The sequence below is a fragment of the Aricia agestis genome, chromosome 4 (assembly GCF_905147365.1).
Source record: "Aricia agestis chromosome 4, ilAriAges1.1, whole genome shotgun sequence".
Taxonomy (NCBI): Eukaryota; Metazoa; Arthropoda; class Insecta; order Lepidoptera; family Lycaenidae; genus Aricia; species Aricia agestis.
In genome coordinates this window covers 14,798,235-14,819,389 of record NC_056409.1, presented here as the reverse complement: position 1 = coordinate 14,819,389, position 21,155 = coordinate 14,798,235, and the positions used below count along the sequence as shown (strand labels likewise).

Here is a 21,155-nt window from a genome sequence, read left to right as displayed (position 1 = left end):
TGAATCATATTATGATTCGTCTCATGATTCAACAAAGCGACCATTTAAGCCCCGCTGGAATAATTGGGCAGGAAGGTTTAATTGAGAATGTTACTAGGTATGCCAAATTGCTTGAAATTTTGTCACAGTAAAGCCTGTATGTATACAAATACACTAGTTTTTGTTGCAGTCAAAAATACCTTGTAGTTTTGATTTTATAGGCATTCAAAGTTTCGAAAAATATCGATTCCCGCTAACAGTCCCGCGACTGCTTGTGACGTCATATCACAATTTTTCCGCGCGGGTCCTATACAATAAACGTGATTTTTTGCTCTATCTCAATAACGGCAACAGGTAGGCACTTGAAATTTTCACCGAGGCCTTAATTATATGTGTACATTAATAATTAATAATAATATTATATTATGTTACTAATCGGACTCACTTATGAATACACATACCGTTATAGTGCAAAATAGGCCAAAATTTGTGATTTTTGTATAAGCCCCCCTTAATTTTTTATTTTATTATAATATTTTTATTGATTATTAAAGTACATATATAATTAAGGCCTTGATGAAAATTTCAAGTGCCTACCTGTTGCAGTTATTGAGATAGAGAAAAAAATCACGTTTATTGTATGGGGCCCGCGCGGCGAAATTGTGATATGACGTCACACCGTTACCGGGCGCCCGCGTCGTACAGTTACAACTTGTTTCGTCGGTTAAAAATCACATAACGACCCACCCCTACTGCGGAGTGCAGCGTATTAGCCTAATAAATTTTTTAGTATACCTTTTTAATGAAATTAGAAGGCAAACGAGCAAAAGGCTTTTTTAAATATTGAGTTCTGTATAATTTTATCCTAATTCCCATTTCCCAATAATCGAAAAGTTTAGTAACATAATATAATATTATTATTAATTATTAAAGTACATATATAATTAAAGCCTTGATGAAAATTTCAAGTGCCTACCTGTTGCAGTTATTGAGATAGAGAAAAAAATCACGTTTATTGTATGGGGCCCGCGCGGCGAAATTGTGATATTATGACGTCACACCGTTACCGGGCGCCCGCGTCGTACAGTTACAACTTGTTTCGTCGGTTAAAAATCACATAACGACCCACCCCTACTGCGGAGTGCAGCGTATTAGCCTAATAAATTTTTTAGTATACCTTTTTAATGAAATTAGAAGGCAAACGAGCAAAAGGCTTTTTTAAATATTGAGTTCTGTATAATTTTATCCTAATTCCCATTTCCCAATAATCGAAAAGTTTAGTAACATAATATAATATTATTATTAATTATTAAAGTACATATATAATTAAGGCCTTGATGAAAATTTCAAGTGCCTACCTGTTGCAGTTATTGAGATAGAGCAAAAAATCACGTTTATTGTATGGGGCCCGCGCGGCGAAATTGTGATATGACGTCACACCGTTACCGGGCGCCCGCGTCGTACAGTTACAACTTGTTTCGTCGGTTAAAAATCACATAACGACCCACCCCTACTGCGGAGTGCAGCGTATTAGCCTAATAAAATTTTTAGTATACCTTTTTAATGAAATTAGAAGGCAAACGAGCAAAAGGCTTTTTTAAATATTGAGTTCTGTATAATTTTATCCTAATTCCTATTTCCCAATAATCGAAAAGTTAATCATTTTAATTTATGAAATTTTGTGGTGATCCAGTTTTTAAACTGTTGTTAAATGTCGATGTCTCAAAGTATAAACTTACTTACAGGCTGGAAGAAAAAAGTACCCATGACACTGGACTATGTAGTTTAGAGGCTGAATGTGATGCTGAAAAGCTTATTGTTGAAACTGCACTTCCTCAGAAGAAACCTGATGTCGGAAGAAGAATTATAAGTGTTTCATATTTTTATAAGAGGTTGCAAGAAATTTCTCATCATGGTCCTCTTGGATGTGCTTTAACTGACATAGAACTAGTAGGTGAAAAGCAAGATGGCCTCAATTCAAAATTCACATTTCTATGCATACTTTGCAATCTAATATTGATAATTGAGTGACTCAAATGAAGACCATTACATGCCTATCAATAATAATAATGCAATATTCGTAACCTGAAATATGGAGCTGCCCTTGCACCTTATAAAACCAGGAGTGATTTTTGTCTATATTTAATTTGCCCTGTTTATCTATTTTCCAAAATGTAACTTTTTGTTGTGTTATAGCAGCGTCTACTCCAATGTTATATGCTGTGATGTGACATTTAATTTCTAAAATAGTTTTTTCATCGCAAATTCCATCGGGCGTTGCTCCTAAAAATGGCAAGTCTGTATCTATAAATAGCCCGCAAGGCTTTACTTTAATTCCTTCTTGTAATTCTAAATCTCTTATTGCTTGTTTTTAATTTTCTTGGCCATGTTTGATAGAAGAAAGGAAGCTTATTTTTTTTAAATATAAAATGTCTTTTACTAGGTTAGCACTTGCAGTGTTGGGTCTTCTTTTTATCACCCGGCCAAAGTTTTCTAATAATTTTCTAATAACTTCATCATGATCACGCTTTGGGTCAAATTTGTGTCTTTGATGGGATATTTCGTATCAGTTTGTAAATTTTTAGCCTATTACAGAAGTTCCGAAGTAGGTGATTTCGGCATTCAATTTTCTCGACACAGGGTTTGTGCGTGTTCCTTGTTGAGAGTTCACTGTAAAAGTAGCAGCGCTGAAAGACCTAATTTTTTTTTCTTTTGTATGGGGAAACTCGTGACACTTGCCCTTGCTCATACAAAAGAAAAAAAAATCGTCTTTCAGAGCTGCTACTTTCACAGTGAACTCTCTACAAGGAACATGTACACACCCTAAAGTATTATCACTAGTTTACTTTCACAGTGAACTCTCTACAAGGAACACGTACACACCCTAAAGTATTATCACTTGTTTTTGTTACACACTGTATATATATATATATATATATATATATATATATATATATATATATATATATATATATATATATATATATACAGTGTGTAACAAAAACTAGTGATAATACTTTAGGGTGTGTACATGTTCCTTGTAGAGAGTTCACTGTGAAAGTAGCAGCTCTGAAAGACGAACATTTTTTTTCACTTTTGTATGGGCAAGGGCCCGTGCGCCACGAGTTTCCCCATACAAAAGTGAAAAAAAATTTGGTCTTTCAGCGCTGCCACTTTCACAGTGAACTCTCTACAAGGAACACGTACACACCCTAAAGTATTATCACTTGTTTTTGTTACACCCTGTATATATATATATATATATATATATATATATATATATACACACAATGTGTAATATAAATAATATAAATATAAATGTATATGTCTCTAATGTCTAATGTGAGCTATTCATATCTCTAGTAGGGCAAAACCAGAGATAGATCATATATTGGGAACGGCCGTTAGTCACTTAATTAAAATAATAATATTATCATAAATATAATATTATGGCAAAGCAACGTTTGCCGGGACAGTAAAAAACGATTCCTGAATTTTGTTTTATTTCTTGCTGTACTTATGTAATTGTAATTTTAATGTAAATTGTAATGTAACAGAAAAAATGTTTATGAAAAAAATTGAATGTTTTTACGCAGTTGGGTTTTGTCATTATTTTATAATATAATAGGTATATTATAAAAGAATAACTGTGTTTTATTTACCATAAGTAAGCCTTACACGCTACGGTCTACCGGAGACGGGAGAGATCCACCTGTACAGCATGCAGGTATGCCTGCACAGGTATACCGGTATGTGTGTGGGACCTGGTCGCCTGCGCAGGTCCAAAAACTGCACAGGTATATTCCCTCACACATTCCGGTCTACCTGCGTAACGTGTATGGCTTACATTACTACCACAATAGACATAACGAATCAGTATAATATCGACTTCAAACTTTTAAATATTCCCGCGTATCCTCGAGGACAAACGTGCATTTTTTGTAAGGTTCAGGCATTTATGCACTTTAGTTTAATGATTATAAAGTTTATTTTCAAGTGCGTTAATATTACCTCTCCGCTGTGCTCCATTCTATCTGCATTCTGCACTAATCTTAACATGAGTAAATAATATAATTTATCATCATCGAAAATCGCTTCCGCTCCTCAGTGGAGCCGCACTCTTAAGGTTCGCTCACGGAAGTATAGTACATAGTATTTATTTATTACGCGCCATCTATTGATCGCGGAACCGTACATTTTTCTGGGATAAAAAGTATACTATGTCCTTTCCCGGGACTCAAAGTATCTCCATGCCAAATTTCAGCAAAATCGGTTCAGCGGTTTGGGCGTGAAGAGGTAACATACAAACAGACAGACAGACGGACAGATAGACAGACACACTTTCGCATTTATAATATTAAATCGGGTGAATTTCGTACCATTTTCCTCCTATCAATTCAGACCGCAACGCGACGAGGCGAGGCGAGGCGCGGCGCGGCATAAATTTGTATGGATTTGACAGATTTCAATTGCATGAGACGTCTTGCATTATCAAATCCATATCATATACGCGTCGCGTTGCTGTCTGAATCAACCCTAAGGGTTTTATATAATAGGATGTCTTGTTATAAAATATTGTTACGTGCTAGGGTTCGAGGATTTGGAGAGAAAGACCTGGTGACTCTCTTGAAGACTTTATTAACACTGCACTAAACACTAGGTCACAACACTTAGCACTAAGTCCAAACACAAATCACTACGACGGGTGCAAAGTAAAAAAAGTCATCTGCAATTTTGAGTTTTTCGTTTTTTTGTAGAAACTAGCTTAAAATATCATGTTCTACAACATACCAAAAACAAAAATTCAAATATCACCTTATTTTTGGTACTTTTGTCACGTAAAAGAAGACATCTACTCTTGTTTTGTGAAATTGCACGATGTAAATGCGGATAACTACCGCTGGTCGTCTATACGCGGGACGCGCGGGGGTCATGTTATGCGGCATAAGCGGCTATCTGCCATATAGCTTTTTCTACGTTGCGATTGTGATTTAGATGTCTCAATTTACTTTTGCAAATTAGTATTGTTTATTATGTTTATGAGTACCTATTTATGTTAATTCTTATTGTTAGCTATATTAATTGACTTCTAATTTGTTACTGTTATTTTTTACTGTTTTTTCATGTTCAGAAAGTCCAAAACGACTTTTTAAAGAAGTTGAAAGTTTCCAGAACATAAGTGATAGATTTATCGAGCAAAATACTGTGTTGCCCGATGAAATTATTGAACATCTTATAGAAAACCTTGATGTGGCACCGATGAAGACAAATGAATATAAGTTAACTTTGTAAGATAAGTCCCCATGATCTAAATACTCTGGGCCAGTCACACCAGTTCACTCTCAGTCTGAAATATAAAATGATTTTGAAAATTTGTCGATCTCAGCAAATTAACAAATACGCCAACACCCTCAGAATACAGTTCATTCATCACTTCAAGTCCGCCGCGTCCATTATCAGTATTAGATCAAAATATTATATATTCTTTTTTATTAAACAGACACTTTGATCTCATATAATCTATAACCTGCTTGAGTTTATTAACTCAAACAGGCCATCGAGTATATTGTCCCTCTCAAACTTTAAATCTTCTATAGACAACACCATTGATGCTTCTTCGGCAGTGGAGGCATCAAGTGAATGTTCTACGCCTTCCTCGTTAAACGGTAGAAAAAGACGTCAGTTAAATATTGATCTAAAGAAAAGACGATTGAGAAATAAAGACACGTGTATTGATACGAGACGTAAATTACGACCAAATTTAGGTAAACAATTACATCAGTCCAGAAATGGTAAATTGCAACCTGCGTAACATCATATCCCGGCATTTGCAAGTTCTCGCGAAGTTTTTCTATTAACTTATCTTTGACCGGTTTTGGGATCTCTGTGATCACGAGAAGCAATTGAGAAATCGTTGAAATAAAATTTCATTTTGTGTTCTGAAGAATCGTATGCACCCCTCCGATGGTGTAAAACGTCCGGCGATGCTTATGATGTTATAATGAACCCATCATGCTTACAAGTGCCAAGTACAAAGACTTAATAAGCCTCTGCCTAAATTATAATAATTTACAACATAGTTCCTGTACTGATAATGATACTGAATAATTTTTAAATTAGTTTAAAATAATTAAAGTATTGACACAGAATTTCATTTTTGTTGTGAGAAAATACGATTTTTACGAAAGTAAATGAATGATTCCTAAGTATATCCATACTAATATTATAAATGGGAAAGTATGTTTATTTATTTATTTGTTTGTTTGTCCTTCCTTCACTCTCTAACGAAGAAACAAATCGTATTGTTTTTTGGCATAAACTTAATTGAAAGGATGAAAAGTAACACAGGCTACTTTTAGTCTTGGAAAAACATCTTGTTTCTAAGGGAGCTTACGGGAATATTTGCAATTTACGCGATTTTCAAATTCCACGCGAGCGAAGCCGCGAGCAAAAGCTAGTATTTCATATTTTAACTTCCTTCTAAATCGTGTACCTTGCACCGAATCGACAACGTAGAAAAAGATATCTACGCAATTATGTTCTGAACTCGGTGTGTTTAAGATGTAAAACGTTTAACTACATATTTTAATAATATAACTTACTTTTAATAATAATATAAAGTGTTACACTTTACGTAGTTACTGATAATCGTACTAGTAATCGGTAAAAATACTTTAATAAATATAATTTTTAATTCCCACGTAGAAACGACCAAGTGGTAGTTAACTCAGTTGTCATATTTTCAAGCGCAATGTAGATGCAGACAACTACAATATCTCGTAAATTAAACATAATTAGAAGAAATTAAATATACATGTGGATTCATTAATAAATAATGAAACAATGATGAAAATTTCAATAAATTTGATCGGAAATTGACAAAATGGGAGCATTTTTTCCTATTATGCGCTCTCCTGAAAAGTTGCTGTTTTGTAGATGACTCTTTTTACTTTGCACCCGTCGACTAGGTCCAATCACTAAGCACTATCACTGTCCTAGGTCGTAGCCAAGTCGCAGGTTTCACTGGTTCACTCACTATTGATCACTCCGAAATCGCCTTGATGATAGCTCGAAAGGAACTGACTTGCCGGGCCGGCCTGCGGCTCTTTTTATATGGCGAGACGAATTCCAGAAATTTCCCGATTCACGTAAACAAGTAAACAACCGTGGGAAATTTCTAGGAGGCTCGGGTATGTGCCACAATAAAACTGCCGTCCTTGCGATAAGTGCAGTAAGTTGAATTTAATTTAGACCTTATGGACTCAGTCATAAGGTCTAAATTCAAACACGCTAACAAATAAAGGGTAAGCACGTAAACAAACATTGGACCTTCCTAGAAGGTTCGAGTATGTACTTGCGCACCACGTGTCCGTATACCATGTACCGTAACACTACTCCCCTCTTAGAGATGCTCGTCCCGAGCATCATTGTTACTGCCATGGTAACGCGCCAGACGGTCTATGTGTACCACTTTGAATGTCCCTCTTGGTTGCTTTTGAATCCTGTAAGTCACATCATTCAATCGGGTAACCACTTTGTATGGGCCGTCCCACTTGGTCTGCAACTTTGGAGATTTGCCTTTTCGGCGAGTTGGGTTATGCAGCCACACCAGTGACCCTTCTTCGAAGCCGCTTGTATTCGATTTCCGGTCGTATCTGGTCTTCATGTTCTCACTTGACTGTAACCCATTTTCCCGAACCATGGCGTGTATATAGCGCATCTTTTCCCTTAAATCGCAGACATAATCTGGTACGGTCTTCGGTTCCTCCGGTGACCCTCCTGTCAAGAGGTCTACTGGTACTCGCAGTTCTCTACCGTAATTGACATACGCCGGGGTAGCTTTTATGCTCTCATGCTCGGCGGTACGGTACGACAGAAGGAAGAGCGGTATATACTTGTCCCAGTCCTTTTGTTTGTCATCTACCAATTTCGCCAAATGCCTCTCAAGGGTCTGGTTAAATCTCTCAACCATTCCATCAGACTGTGGATGGTACGCGGTGGTCCTCGTTTTATGCATTCCCAAAATTATGCACACTTCCTGGAAGACCTGCGATTCGAAATTCCTGCCCTGATCAGAATGGATTTCCAGAGGCACACCAAACCGAGATATCACTTCTTCGACTAATTTAGAAGCGACTGTTGTAGCTTCTTGGTTTGGTATGGCGAACACTTCGGGCCATTTGGTGAAGTAATCGATGACGACCATAATATACTTGTTTCCCGATTCCGTCACGGGAAATGGCCCAGCTACGTCAACTGCGATTCGTTCCCACGGTGCGCCAACGTTATACAAGCGCAGGCTCCCACGGCTCCTTGTCTGTGATCCCTTCACTGCAGCGCAAGTAGTGCATTTGCGGCACCAATCCTGTACATCGTCTCGACAATGCAACCAGTAGAATCGTTCTCGCACTTTTGTTAACGTCCTCTTTACTCCTAGATGACCTCCTGATACGCCATCATGCATTTCACGGAGAACATCCGGTACTCTCGTTCTTGGGACCACTATCTGAAGATGGAACTCTCTACCGTTAGTCTTCTCCCATTTCCGGTAAAGTATTCCATTTTGAAGAATTAGACTGTCCCATTGCGCCCAGTACGCCTTAGTGACAGCGCCAGTGGGTGCAACCTCACTCCAGATTGGTTTTTCATCACCCCGTTTCTTCCATGTGATGATGTGCCGAAGGTCGTCATCTGTTTCTTGAGCCTCCCTCATAGCATCATTCTCCCATGGGCCCAAAGGACTTGTTTTCGTTAACTTTAATGTTACTTCATTAGATTCCTGCTTAACACAATGTTTGCAGTCCTCCGAACACGGCCTTCGCGAAAGTGCGTCGGCATTCCCATGTGCCTTTCCGCTGCGATGTTCCGTCTTGAAGTCATACTCCTGGAGTTGTTCAATCCATCGAGCTACTTGGCCTTCTGGGTTCTTGAATTGTAGTAGCCACTTCGTGCTTCGTGCTGCGTGATCAGTTCGCAGTAAAAAGTGTCTGCCGATGAGGTACTTACTGAAATGTTGTAGCGTCTTTACGACAGCCAAGAGTTCTCTTCTTGTCACACAGTAGTTTCTCTCTGGCTTAGATAAAGATTTGCTGAAATATGCAATTACAACTTCTCTTTCACCCTGTTTTTGAGATAACACCCCTCCAATGGCCGTGTTGCTTGCGTCCGTGTCGACTATAAACTGACCTTCAGGTTGTGGATACCCCAGGATTGGTGTTTCACACAGATGTTTCTTTAGTTTCTGAAAAGAATCTTCGGAAGTCTCGTCCCAAATAAACTGTCGTTTATCTTCTGTCAGCCGATGTAATGGCTTGGCTATCTCTGAGAATCCCTTAACAAAACGCCTGTAGTAGGAGCATAGGCCGAGAAATGCCCGCACTTCGGTTTTGTTCTTAGGGGTTGGCCAATTTTGGACTGCTTCTAGTTTCTCCGGGTCCGTCTGAATTCCATCACTGGAGATAACATGGCCGAGATAGTTCACCTTACTCCTGAATAAACGACACTTTTTCGGATTCAACTTTAACTTGGCCCCCTCTATTTTGGCGAAAACTCGTTCTAAGTTTCGCAAATGGCCCTCGAAGTCGCGGCCAACAATGATGACGTCGTCCAAGTAGACTAAGCAAGCCTCTCCAACTAAGCCTGCCAGTACACACTCCATGAGTCGCTCAAATGTGGCAGGTGCGTTGCACAATCCAAAGGGCATGACGTTAAACTGCCATAGACCTTTACCGGTGGAGAACGCTGTCTTCTCCTTGTCTTTTGGATGAATTTCCACCTGCCAGTATCCAGATTTCAGGTCCAGGGTCGAGAACCATTTCATGCCACTCAAGGTATCCAGAGTGTCGTCGATTCGAGGTAATGGATAGCTGTCCTTCTTAGTGACATCATTGAGACGTCTGTAGTCCACACAAAATCTTGTGCTGCCATCTTTCTTCTTCACTAATACAACTGGTGAGCACCACGGACTTGCAGACGGTTCAATAATCTTATGCCTTCTCATCTCCTCCAAAAGGCCTTCAACTTCTTTTTCCTTTGCAATGGGTATCCGTCTTGCTCGTTGACGAATTGGGTTCTCGCTTCCGGTATCTATCCTGTGCTGAACCATCGACGTTCTTCCAAGGTCGCCTTCCTGACTGGAGAAGATATTCGCGTGGCGTTGTAAAAACTTCTTAGCTTTCATGCTCTGCGAATAAGTCAGATTACTCTTGCAGTCATCGAGTAGCTCAGTCACTATTCCATAGTTGCTGGTGTTTGCTGAGTCTGAGCCTGTGATCGAATTACACTTTCTCATCCAGACAACTTCCTCGCACTTTCCAATGACGTCACCTTTGTTCAAGCAGATCTCGCGATCACCAAGATTCAAAACTCTGACCACAGCGTTACTGCTTCCACTAACAAGGGTTCTTGCCGTCATCAATTTTTGCGCTGATGTCTTGGTAGGTGTGTCTTCGATTAACACGCATCTGTTTGACTTCTTCTTTCCAGCTGGCGGTAGTTTCACCAGCACCCGAGCTTCCGCACGTCCAGGTATTATGACTTTCTTTACACATTCAACTTTCCCGCAGGTGCCTCCAAGGATGAAAATTTCTTCTTCACCACACTTGAAAACTCCGTCAGCGACATTAATTCTACAGTTGTGCTTTTTCATGAAATCCAAACCCAAGATGCAATCATCCATAATCTCAGCCACGATAACGTCATGAGGGTATGAGGATCCCCCTACATTAATCGTAACTGACATTTCTCCCAGGACGGGTATTGGCTGACCGGAGGCAGTAAGGAGCCGACAGTTAATTCTCCTCTTGTGCCTTCTTGCGGTTTTTACCAGATTTGGGTTCACTATCGTTCTAGAGGCTCCTGTGTCTAGAGTCATTTTGCAATCCGTCCTGTTAATAGTCCCCTGAATCACAAGACTATTCCCGCTGCATGCTTGGGAGATAACAGTTATCGGGGCTTCCTCCGCGTCAGCCAGTACTCGCCCCTCAGTCCTGGCTTTTATTCGTTTCCCTGATCCCGGACAGGGGACGAAGTTCCTTTCCGCTGCTCTATTTGTTCAATGCGTTCTTCGAGTCTTTTCATTCTTGCCATCTGAGTCTCCTTCTGCGGGCAGTTGAGCTGAAGATGGCCCCTCTCGCCACACTTGTAGCACATGACTCCAAAATTCTTCTTCGTAGGAGCCTTAACCTCCTTGACTTCCTCAGACACCTCGTGAATCTTATGGGTCTGCCGTATATCACGCCGAACAGCCTCGACCTCTAAAGCATGCGCCAATGCTTCCTTTAGCGAGGTGTGATGACGTAGCCTCACTGCAGCTCTGACCTCTAGGTCCCTGATTCCGTCGACAAATGCTTGTACAATATTCGTGTCGATCATCTTGGAATCGGCTCCTGGGTGTGCCTTCTTGACCAGTTTTTCAATTTCCAACGCCCATTGTTGTAGTCCCTCTACTGAGCGTTGGACTCTGTCGCGAAGTTGAGCACGGAACACGTGCTCCAGGTGTCGCTCCCCGTATCTGGATTCAAGGGCCTCCATTAGGTCTTTGAACCCATTTCCTGTATGTGCTTCCAGGACTGACAAGGCTTGCCCTCTGAGCGCGACAGTAAGAGCGGTCAGGCATTGTTCGTCAGTCCATCCGTTGGCAGAAGCAACCGTCTGGAATTGCTGACGATAAGCGTTCCAGGAAGTAGTACCGTCGTATGGTGGCACTTTTACTCTTGGCCCATGTGCCACTCCAGAATTTCCACTACACGTCGCGACTCCTGTGGTTTCCAGGCGCACTACTTTCTTCTGTAGTTCGGTGATGTTGGTTTTCACATTTTCCATATCCAATCCTAGCCCGGTAACTCGTTCGTCGATTACGTCGACATCTTTACGAAGCGTAGTCACTGTGTCACTGACATCCTTTATAGCCAGAAGCGCTTTCTCTTGGAGGTCCTTTTGTTGCTCTTGTGACTCTTGCAAAGCGCCGAACCTGCGGTCTTGTGCCTCCATCATTGCCCTTTGAGAATCTTGCAAAGCCTGAATTAACTCAATTATGCTTTCCAATTGAGGAGCCATTTGAGGGGTTGCAGAAACAACGGGCGTGGCAGGATGGATGGAGGTGGTCGACGGAGCCTGAGCAGGCGGGGCCCAGTGGGCGGAGCCAGTGGGCGTGGCCTGAGTGGGCGTGGCCACGGCCGAAGTGGGCGGGGCCTGAGGGGCGTGGTCAGTGGGCGGGTCCCGGTGGGCGGAGCTAGTGGGCGTGGCCACGCCCAAAGTGGGCGGAGCCTGAGGGGCGTGGCCAGTGGGCGTGTCCCGGTGGGCGGAGCCAGTGGGCGGAGCTTGGTCCCCAGTGGGTGTGGCCTCCGCAACTCCTCTCTCGGAGTCAATGGCAGCAGCTCGCTGCGCCCTTGTCCTGACACTCCCCTTGAAGTCCTCTCTCGGAGTCAATGGCATCTCCAAATCCCACTTCTGACACCAGTTGTTACGTGCTAGGGTTCGAGGATTTGGAGAGAAAGACCTGGTGACTCTCTTGAAGACTTTATTAACACTGCACTAAACACTAGGTCACAACACTTAGCACTAAGTCCAAACACAAATCACTAGGTCCAATCACTAAGCACTATCACTGTCCTAGGTCGTAGCCAAGTCGCAGGTTTCACTGGTTCACTCACTATTGATCACTCCGAAATCGCCTTGATGATAGCTCGAAAGGAACTGACTTGCCGGGCCGGCCTGCGGCTCTTTTTATATGGCGAGACGAATTCCAGAAATTTCCCGATTCACGTAAACAAGTAAACAACCGTGGGAAATTTCTAGGAGGCTCGGGTATGTGCCACAATAAAACTGCCGTCCTTGCGATAAGTGCAGTAAGTTGAATTTAATTTAGACCTTATGGACTCAGTCATAAGGTCTAAATTCAAACACGCTAACAAATAAAGGGTAAGCACGTAAACAAACATTGGACCTTCCTAGAAGGTTCGAGTATGTACTTGCGCACCACGTGTCCGTATACCATGTACCGTAACAATATTATTATTTTATGGTGTTGTGCAGTCTAGTATAAACGTCATGTCGGTCAGTCCGTCTTCGGTCTGCGGTCCAAAATGTTGACGATATAGAGACGATAAGGTGTTTAATAGGATTGACGATGATACATATTTCTGCATACATATACCTCTTGCAGCAGTAGGACTAGTACGTTCCACTTGGTCACTTTCAGGAGCCCCAATTCGGGCACCAATACTTTCGATTCCTGTGTTACCCGCAGCGGCGGCGAAGTCAGAGCAACACACCTGAACGAAATAAAAATGTAGTTAATTCAATGCACACTTACCTGGTTTCCTTAGTTTAGACAGTTTAAAAGCCTATAACTACCGAGTGGAGTGGCCACTTAGGGCTCATGTCCACAGTAACACCGGATTTTTATTTTTAGTAAAATCCCTTTTCATTGTAATTTAGAATCGCAATGTCGTGCGCCTAAATTTTAATAAAACAAATTCAGTAACTAACTAGATGTCCCGCGCGGCTTCGCCCGCGTAAATTAGGAATTTTACAGAAACCGTACATTTTCCCATAAAAAATATTTCCCCCGTTTTTCCTACATTTTCCTGAGTTTCTTCGGTCGTATTAGTCTTAGCGTGATAATATAATATAACCTATAGTCTTACTCGATAAATGATCTATCTAATACTGAGATAAGTTTTTAAATTAACGCGTTCAAGCAAACATACTCTTCAGGTTTATAATATTAGGTAGGTATAGATTTTTTTAAATTATCGCTTGATAAACTCGAGTCTCGATCTAAAAGACTATGAAATGGTATAATATGTGATGATATATAAGTGATGATGATGATGATGATGATGATGATGATGAATGTAATTTGCATAGTAGCATATGCTTTCTGTTCTTAAAACAACGACGAAACTCCCAAACTTGTATCTATAAAGAATCAGGAGTTCTCTCAGCACCTTCAGAACCACGGTATACCAGGTATATCTCGGTGCAAAATCTTACTTGTTGGTAGCATATGCTTAGAATACTTCTTACGAAACCGAAGTCACCACATGTTTCCCTATAAGTTTTGAGGAGTTCCGTCGATTACTTATGGATCCTTCATCAGATCACCACCTTTGTGAATATAATACCAAATTGGGATGATACCCTATATATCAAAAGAAAAATTTTGAAAATCGGTTAACAAACGGCGGAGTAATCGTTGAATATAAGAAAACGAACATAACACCTCCCCCATTTTGAAAGTCGGTTAAAATTGTAGCCTATGTGTTATTCTGATGTATAAGCTATATTATTGTAAAGTTTCATTAAAATCCGTTTAGTAGTTTTTGCGTGAAAGAGTAACAAACATCCATACATCCACACATCCATACATCCAAACAAACTTTCGCCTTTATAATATTAGTAGGATAAGTAATAAGTTATAGGTTAGGTACTATACTGTACTCGGCGAAACATGGCGGTAGCGGTCATTGACTCCCTATCAAAAGTCTTGTCATTTTCTATATAAGCCGCGATTGACAATGGACCAGGAACATCTGACACTTCATTGTCAATCGCGGTTTATATAGAAAATGACAAGTCTTTGACAGGGAGTCAATCACCGCTTCCGCCATGTTTCGCCGAGTACAGCGGGGCTAAAATGGTAACATTTAGCAATTCCTCTTAATCAATTCAGCAAATGAATTGTCAAAACTGTCAAACTGACAAATGTCAAATTAGCACGAATTACTAGACATGAATTGCAAGCGGACTTGCATTTCGCGTTTTTAAAAATATGAATCATGTTATGATTCATAATATGATTCTCCAAAGCGACCATTTTAGCCCCGCTGTATATAATAGATTTTATTATTCATAATTATTAGCCTTACATAGCAATTAGCATCACAAATATACTCAAATACATATAAGAGTTCACAATAATTATGTTATATAAAATACTATACTATAATTTATTATTATAATTCAAATTATTTACATTTTCTCCGAAAAAAAATGCCTGAGTCCCCAACCTAGTAAACCTCAGCTAATTCGATCGGAACATGAACGATTTATTCTAAAGTTTCCTAGTTATCAAATCGGTTACTGATTATTCTAAATTCTAAAAGATCATACATTGCATCATCTGTAACCGGGGGACAGAATACATCCTATATTATTTATTTTTATATTCCCTTTAGGGATCATTCTAGTCTGCATTATAAGGAACAAAAAATTATAACTTACCATGGGTGGACTTCTAGGTTGTGATATGTCGTATCCACAGAGAGCAGTCTTGAAAATGTCACCGTGCACTTGGCGCCTGGCCAGCTCCATAGCATTCGGACATGAGGTGTATAACACGCAGTCATCACATTGCTCTGAAAATAAATAAAAAATATTTATACCTACTTTAAACTAGATGACCCGATGAAATTCGTATCAGTATTCCTCAGGGACCTATCAGACAGAGAGCGGTCACGGTCAAGCGTTCAAGCGGTCAGTTTTGCGTTCTTTATGTTGTATTACGTTACAAAGCAGAACGCTTGAACGCGTGACCACTTTCCTTCTGATAGGTACCTAATATAATCCGCCCCTGGGCATAAATGAATATTCAAGACAAAAATTAGTTAAATTGCTTCGGCTGATCTCGAGCTTTAGTAAGACCAACAAAATTTATAATAAATATTTAATTAGGTATGTTAATATGAATAAGTTATTTCCCCAAAAGTAACATATCATAATTAAACAAAAGCCGACAAAATTCGTTAATTTATATTTTTAGATAAAATAAAGAGCTTCAGAGAAGTAATAATTAAATATTAACTTACTTAATGTGTATATAACTTTTATCCATAACAGGATTAAGAATAATATATATTTAACCATTTTATAAAGGATGCAACCCACGACCAGAACGGTTGAACTTATAGTGTAAACTAACTGACCATGATAATATTATGTGGACTACTGATATCTAGTGCATAACAATAATAAAATGAATAATGATTGCTTTTAAATTAATAATAGGTAATAACTTTTCGGACTAATTGTACCTCCTTGAGAGTACTAAAACTTTTAGTTACTTAATAGTAGAGCAAAAATGTGTTTTTTGTATGGGTAATTTTTTATTTTTATTGTATTATTTATTATTATAGTATAAATACAATTCAGTATTTTGTGAACATTTCAAGTGCCTTCGTAAAAAATAGCAAAGAAATTACGTTTGTTGTGTAGGAGCCCCCCTTAAATATTTAATTTATTTGTTTAAGGGCCTGTTTCACCACTTTCTGATAAAGTGCCTAATAGGCTATTCACAACTTTTTTGACAGATTCTCCATACTTGATCTGTCAAGTTAATTGGTCCTTATCAGGAAGTGGTGAAACAGGCCCTTAGTATTTGTATAAGGCTGTAGCCTGTATCATAAGAACCGCGATAGCTAGACTTTATGAAATTTTCGCAGACTGCGTATTTCTGACTTTTATTGCCGCTATAACAACAAAATACTAAAAATAAAATAAAATAAATATTTAAGGGGGGCTCTTCATCTCTCCATACCAAAGGGCATAAAGATAATTTTGGTCCTGGGACAATTTTCCATCGAATTTTGGCGTAACGGAGTTATTTAATTGGAAATATTGCAACAACTGATTAAAAGTTTCTATTTATGGTACTAACAATAACGATGAACAGTTTATAAGGATAATTAAAGGAAATAAACAAATAATAATTTATTTATCATTGTCGTTGTTAACAATAATATATATCAGTTATTAGTCGACACCTATTTTAAGTTGTTATTGCAGAAAATCCCAGACATAAACAAGCATCAATCAGGCGATCAGCCTGCATTGTCCTAAGCGAACTTGGAAATTACATGTCTCCAAGGTGGGAATCGAACACACGACCTCCGAGGCTATAATAGCCACGCTCTAAGCCACTGGACCATTTTTTTAAAAAACGTAAGCGTATTACAGATTGCCAATTTGCCACTACATCTCATGTACCTCTTATCTATACATCATAATATGATGATCTAGATCTATACATCAATATTATAAACAGAATTTTATTTATATGTAGGTATACCTACATATAAATAAAATTCTGTTTGTAATATTGAAAGAACTGTTTTTTTTTGAGATAACATGTCTCCAAGGTGGGAATCGAACACACGACCTCCGAGGCTATAATAGCCACGCTCTAAGCCACTGGACCATTTTTTTAAAAAACGTAAGCGTATTACAGATTGCCAATTTGCCACTACATCTCATGTACCTCTTATCTATACATCATAATATGATGATCTAGATCTATAGATCAATATTACAAACAGAATTTTATTTATATGTAGGTATACCTACTTACATATAAATAAAATTCTGTTTGTAATATTGAAAGAACTGTTTTTTTTTGAGATAACAACAACCTTATAGTTTAAAATATATAAATAACACTGTATACATAACTAATAGGTCAATAAAAGTTATCTCAATAAAATAAAAATAAAAAAACCGTTTTTTACTACATGCATATAAATGTTTATAGGGTACAGACACCAAAACAACATTTTTTACAATTTTTGTCTGTATGTTTCTTTGTCTTTATGTGTTTGTCAGAGATTAGCCGGAAGTCGGAACAAACAGACAGCTGTTTGTTCCGACTTCCGGCTAATCTCTGAAATGGCTGGAGCAATTTTGACCGGACTTTTTTTGGCACATAGCTGATGTAGTAAGGAATAACTAAGGCTTCTTTTTAACCGACTTCTCAAAAGGAGGAAGATATATTTCACTTTTTTTATAATGGTTCGCGGACAACTCCGGCATTTGTGGACTGATTTCCAAAATCCTTTTGTTATTGAATGAGATGTAGCCCAAATTTCGTAACGTGGTCACAAAAGTGGTGATCTGATGATGCAATCCATGAGAAATCGATGGGACTCCTTGAAATTTGTATATAGTAATTTAACGTTTTTCTGAAGGATTTTAAGCTTAAACTACCAAAAAATAAGAATTTGCGGCGAAGTACACCCTGGTTCCGAAGGTGCTGTACAGAACTCTTGAATCCTTATACCTCTACATACGGCATGTAACATGTTCGGCAATTTCGGCGTTGTTTCAACAACTATAAGCATATTAATTTTAACCCTTAACCACCTGTCATACGTCTCACAGACCCCGCTGATATTATTTTTGTTAATATTTTTGTTAATAAATACTAATCATCATCATCACTATAATTAGGCCATGTATCATCAGTCATCACATTCGCTATTATCAAAACTTTTGCCTTTGAAGTGTACACGGAATGTCAGGAGAGCTATTATCGAGCGAGGAGGGAAGAAATGGACGAAACAAGTCGCTTGTTTAAAAGTTCCTTCTGCGGCATCGAAGATTTCGACTCCGTAAAAGCATAGAGTATAGTCTACTAGATGACGCCTGCGACTCCGTAGCATTAATGTTTAATGCGATGGAACCGTACATTTTACAGCGACAAAAGTATCCTAATTCCTTTCCTGGGAGTCAAAAAAATTCCATGCCAACAAAAAATCGGTTCGACGGTATGCGGAAACAGGTTTATAATGGAAGTATGGATTCTTAAGTCAGCAGAGAATCGTAAGCGTCATTATGACTCCAATGACTCCTAGCCGAGTTCACGTTTACAAACATGAACTGCCGCACTCAGAGACGAATATTGACTTCTTAAGATTTTGACAGAATATAATGTACGGTGATTATGTAAATCTTTATCCCATCAAAAACATCCTGTAAAAAAACCAAGTCTCGCAACTCAGTTTTTATACCGTAAAAATTTATGAGATCCATGCAATATCAAGTCGGTTAATTTATTCAGTCCCTACCTAGGGGACCTTCTGTCTCAAGTTAGTACGTAAGTTATTAACATATCAATATTAAAAATATTTTACGTTTTAAATAAATAGATCGACTTGGATATCGCACGATTAGATTGTTTAGTATAACACTATACAGTATCACACAGCACTACGGACCTGCATCAATCGCATGGAGCGCAATAGACTAAACAATCTAATAATATAATAATTATGTATAAATTGTAAGGTACATTGTGTTTTCATGCGATGAAAACACAATGTACCTTACTGCCGTGCCCCCAGATTTAATAACAGTAATAAAGTGGAGATTTCTTTGATTATAATAAATTTATCATTCGTCGCTGAGTGCAGCAGTAGCCCTTTGTTATATAACACTGATACTAATTATCAGTGAGACACATGACATTCGTTAGTTTTGTAAATTCACTTTCTTGTCATACAATCAGCCTGCTTTGTGCTCAGCAAACTTTCAATAACTGTCCAACGCGGGAATCGAAGCCACGACCTACTCAAGGGCCACGCCCTATACCACTAAATACAAAATACGTTTCGTAGGCCAGCGTCTACGTCGTAGGTGCTACGCCGTAGCCCGTAGACTCCAATATTACTGCTCCACTCAGAGACGAATATTATGAATCTGAGTGGGGCGGAGTATCTGATTAATTATTATTTTTAATGTTAAATTAACACACGACATGATATTTTAAAAATGTTTTTACCTGTCTGTCTGTCTCTAAAATAATAAATGTGAATCACACTGATATTCCTGAGACATAAATACAAATATATTATTTTGATGCTTAAGTTTTAATCTAAACATGCACGTTTGCGCGTTTTCAAATGGCCGTTATTTCCTGTTGTCACCCTGACGGCTGACCCCTTATCGTTGTAGTTCAATATGTTAAACATAATATTATAATATACTTATCAACAGCTTATCACAAGGATTAATTTATACACTCAAGATACCTACTAATAGTCTAGTTTTATACGTGGGAGAGCCATGCTTCGGCACGAATGGGCCGGCTCGACCGGAGAAATACCACGTTCTCACAGAAAACCGGCGTGAAACAGCGCTTGCGCTGTGTTTCGCCGAGTGAGTGAGTTTACTGGAGGCCCAATTCCCTTCCCTATCCTCCCAAATCCCTTCCCTACCCTCCCCTATTCCCTTCCCTTCCCATCCCTACCCTCCCTACCCTATTCCCTCTTAAAAGGCCGGCAACGCACCTGCAGCTCTTCTGATGCTGCGAGTGTCCATGGGCAACGGAAGTTGCTTTCCATCAGGTGCCCCGTTTGCTCGTTTGCCCCCTTATTTCATAAAAAAAGTCATATTTTAATACAAACTGATATGCAGTTTGGCGGTTTTGAAACAATTTTGTAAAATACTTGAATAAATACATAAAAAAAATAAGATGCGTTTACTTTTGTCACTTTCACGCGCACAAAGGTTCGTGCCGTGGGACCCGCACATCTTTAGGCAATAATAATCGGCCAAGTGCGAGTCGCTCTCGCTCATGAAGGGTTCCGTACTATTATAGAGCAAAAATAGGCCAAAAATTCTGTTTTTTTTTTATGGGAGCCCCCTTATTTTTCATTTTATTTTAATATTTTTATTCATAAATAAAGTACACATATAATAATGGATTTAGTGAGTGCCTACCTGTTAGTGCCTGTTACCATTATTGATATCGAGTAAAAAAGGCAAAAAAAATCAAGTTTGTTGTATGGGAGCCCTCTTTAAATATTAACTACTTATATTTTGTTTTTAGTATATTTTGTTGTATAAGGGCCTTCCCTATGGAGATTCCGTAAATTACCGTATTTAAAGCCTTATAAACTCATAATTTGAAAGCTACAAAGATATAATAAAAATACAGCAATAATCTTCAGTAAGTATATCAACATTCCTTTATCTGTTTTAAATTTTCTGTTTTTGTTTAATAAAGTAAAACCAATTTATTAAATTCAAGCATACATTCAGCATCTTTTTAGTATTTACAAATTACTTTTATTTGAAACACACGTCAATAGATCGACAATATCATAAACTACATATTCCCCGTTTTACATTTTTTTAGGACAATTTTGAACTATTAGATAAGTAAAAAAATAAGGTTTTGGTGCGATCTCGGCAAAGCGGCAAGGTCGTTTGCTCGGGGGACGGCCTTAAGTTGTTATATTCCGTTTATTTCTGCGTGACTAAAAAGATTTTCACTTAACAAAAGTGACCGGATTCAAAAGGGCATTTTCTAAAACCCGGCTGGATATGACTTGACATAATACGACACGACACGACACGACGCGACTATAATTCTGTCTACTCTGACACGACTCTATTAC

The 21,155-nt window shown here is 38.8% G+C and overlaps 1 protein-coding gene across 1 annotated transcript; it reads right to left on the bottom strand.

The window, feature by feature from the left end:
* Positions 1 to 1,814: 1,814 nt before the first annotated feature.
* LOC121726112 lies at positions 1,815 to 15,893 on the bottom strand. Its single transcript, XM_042113346.1, has 4 exons — positions 15,792 to 15,893; positions 15,208 to 15,341; positions 13,130 to 13,253; positions 1,815 to 1,825 (listed from the first exon to the last, which is right to left on the bottom strand). Exons 1-4 carry the CDS (start codon positions 15,847 to 15,849, stop codon positions 1,815 to 1,817), a joined length of 327 nt encoding a protein of 108 aa, XP_041969280.1. The 5' UTR covers positions 15,850 to 15,893.
* Between the last annotated feature and the right edge of the window lie 5,262 nt (positions 15,894 to 21,155).

Bases quoted from the DNA above. Each gene is read 5' to 3' on its own strand.
- LOC121726112 (XM_042113346.1), bottom strand. From the start codon at position 15,849: ATGGTTAAATATATATTATTCTTAATCCTGTTATGGATAAAAGTTATA. The intron at 15,342-15,791 runs GTAAGTTAATAT...ATTTATTTTCAG, and splicing joins AAAAGTTATATACACATTAA to AGCAATGTGATGACTGCGTG. The intron at 13,254-15,207 runs GTAAGTTATAAT...TATTTCGTTCAG, and splicing joins AACCTAGAAGTCCACCCATG to GTGTGTTGCTCTGACTTCGC.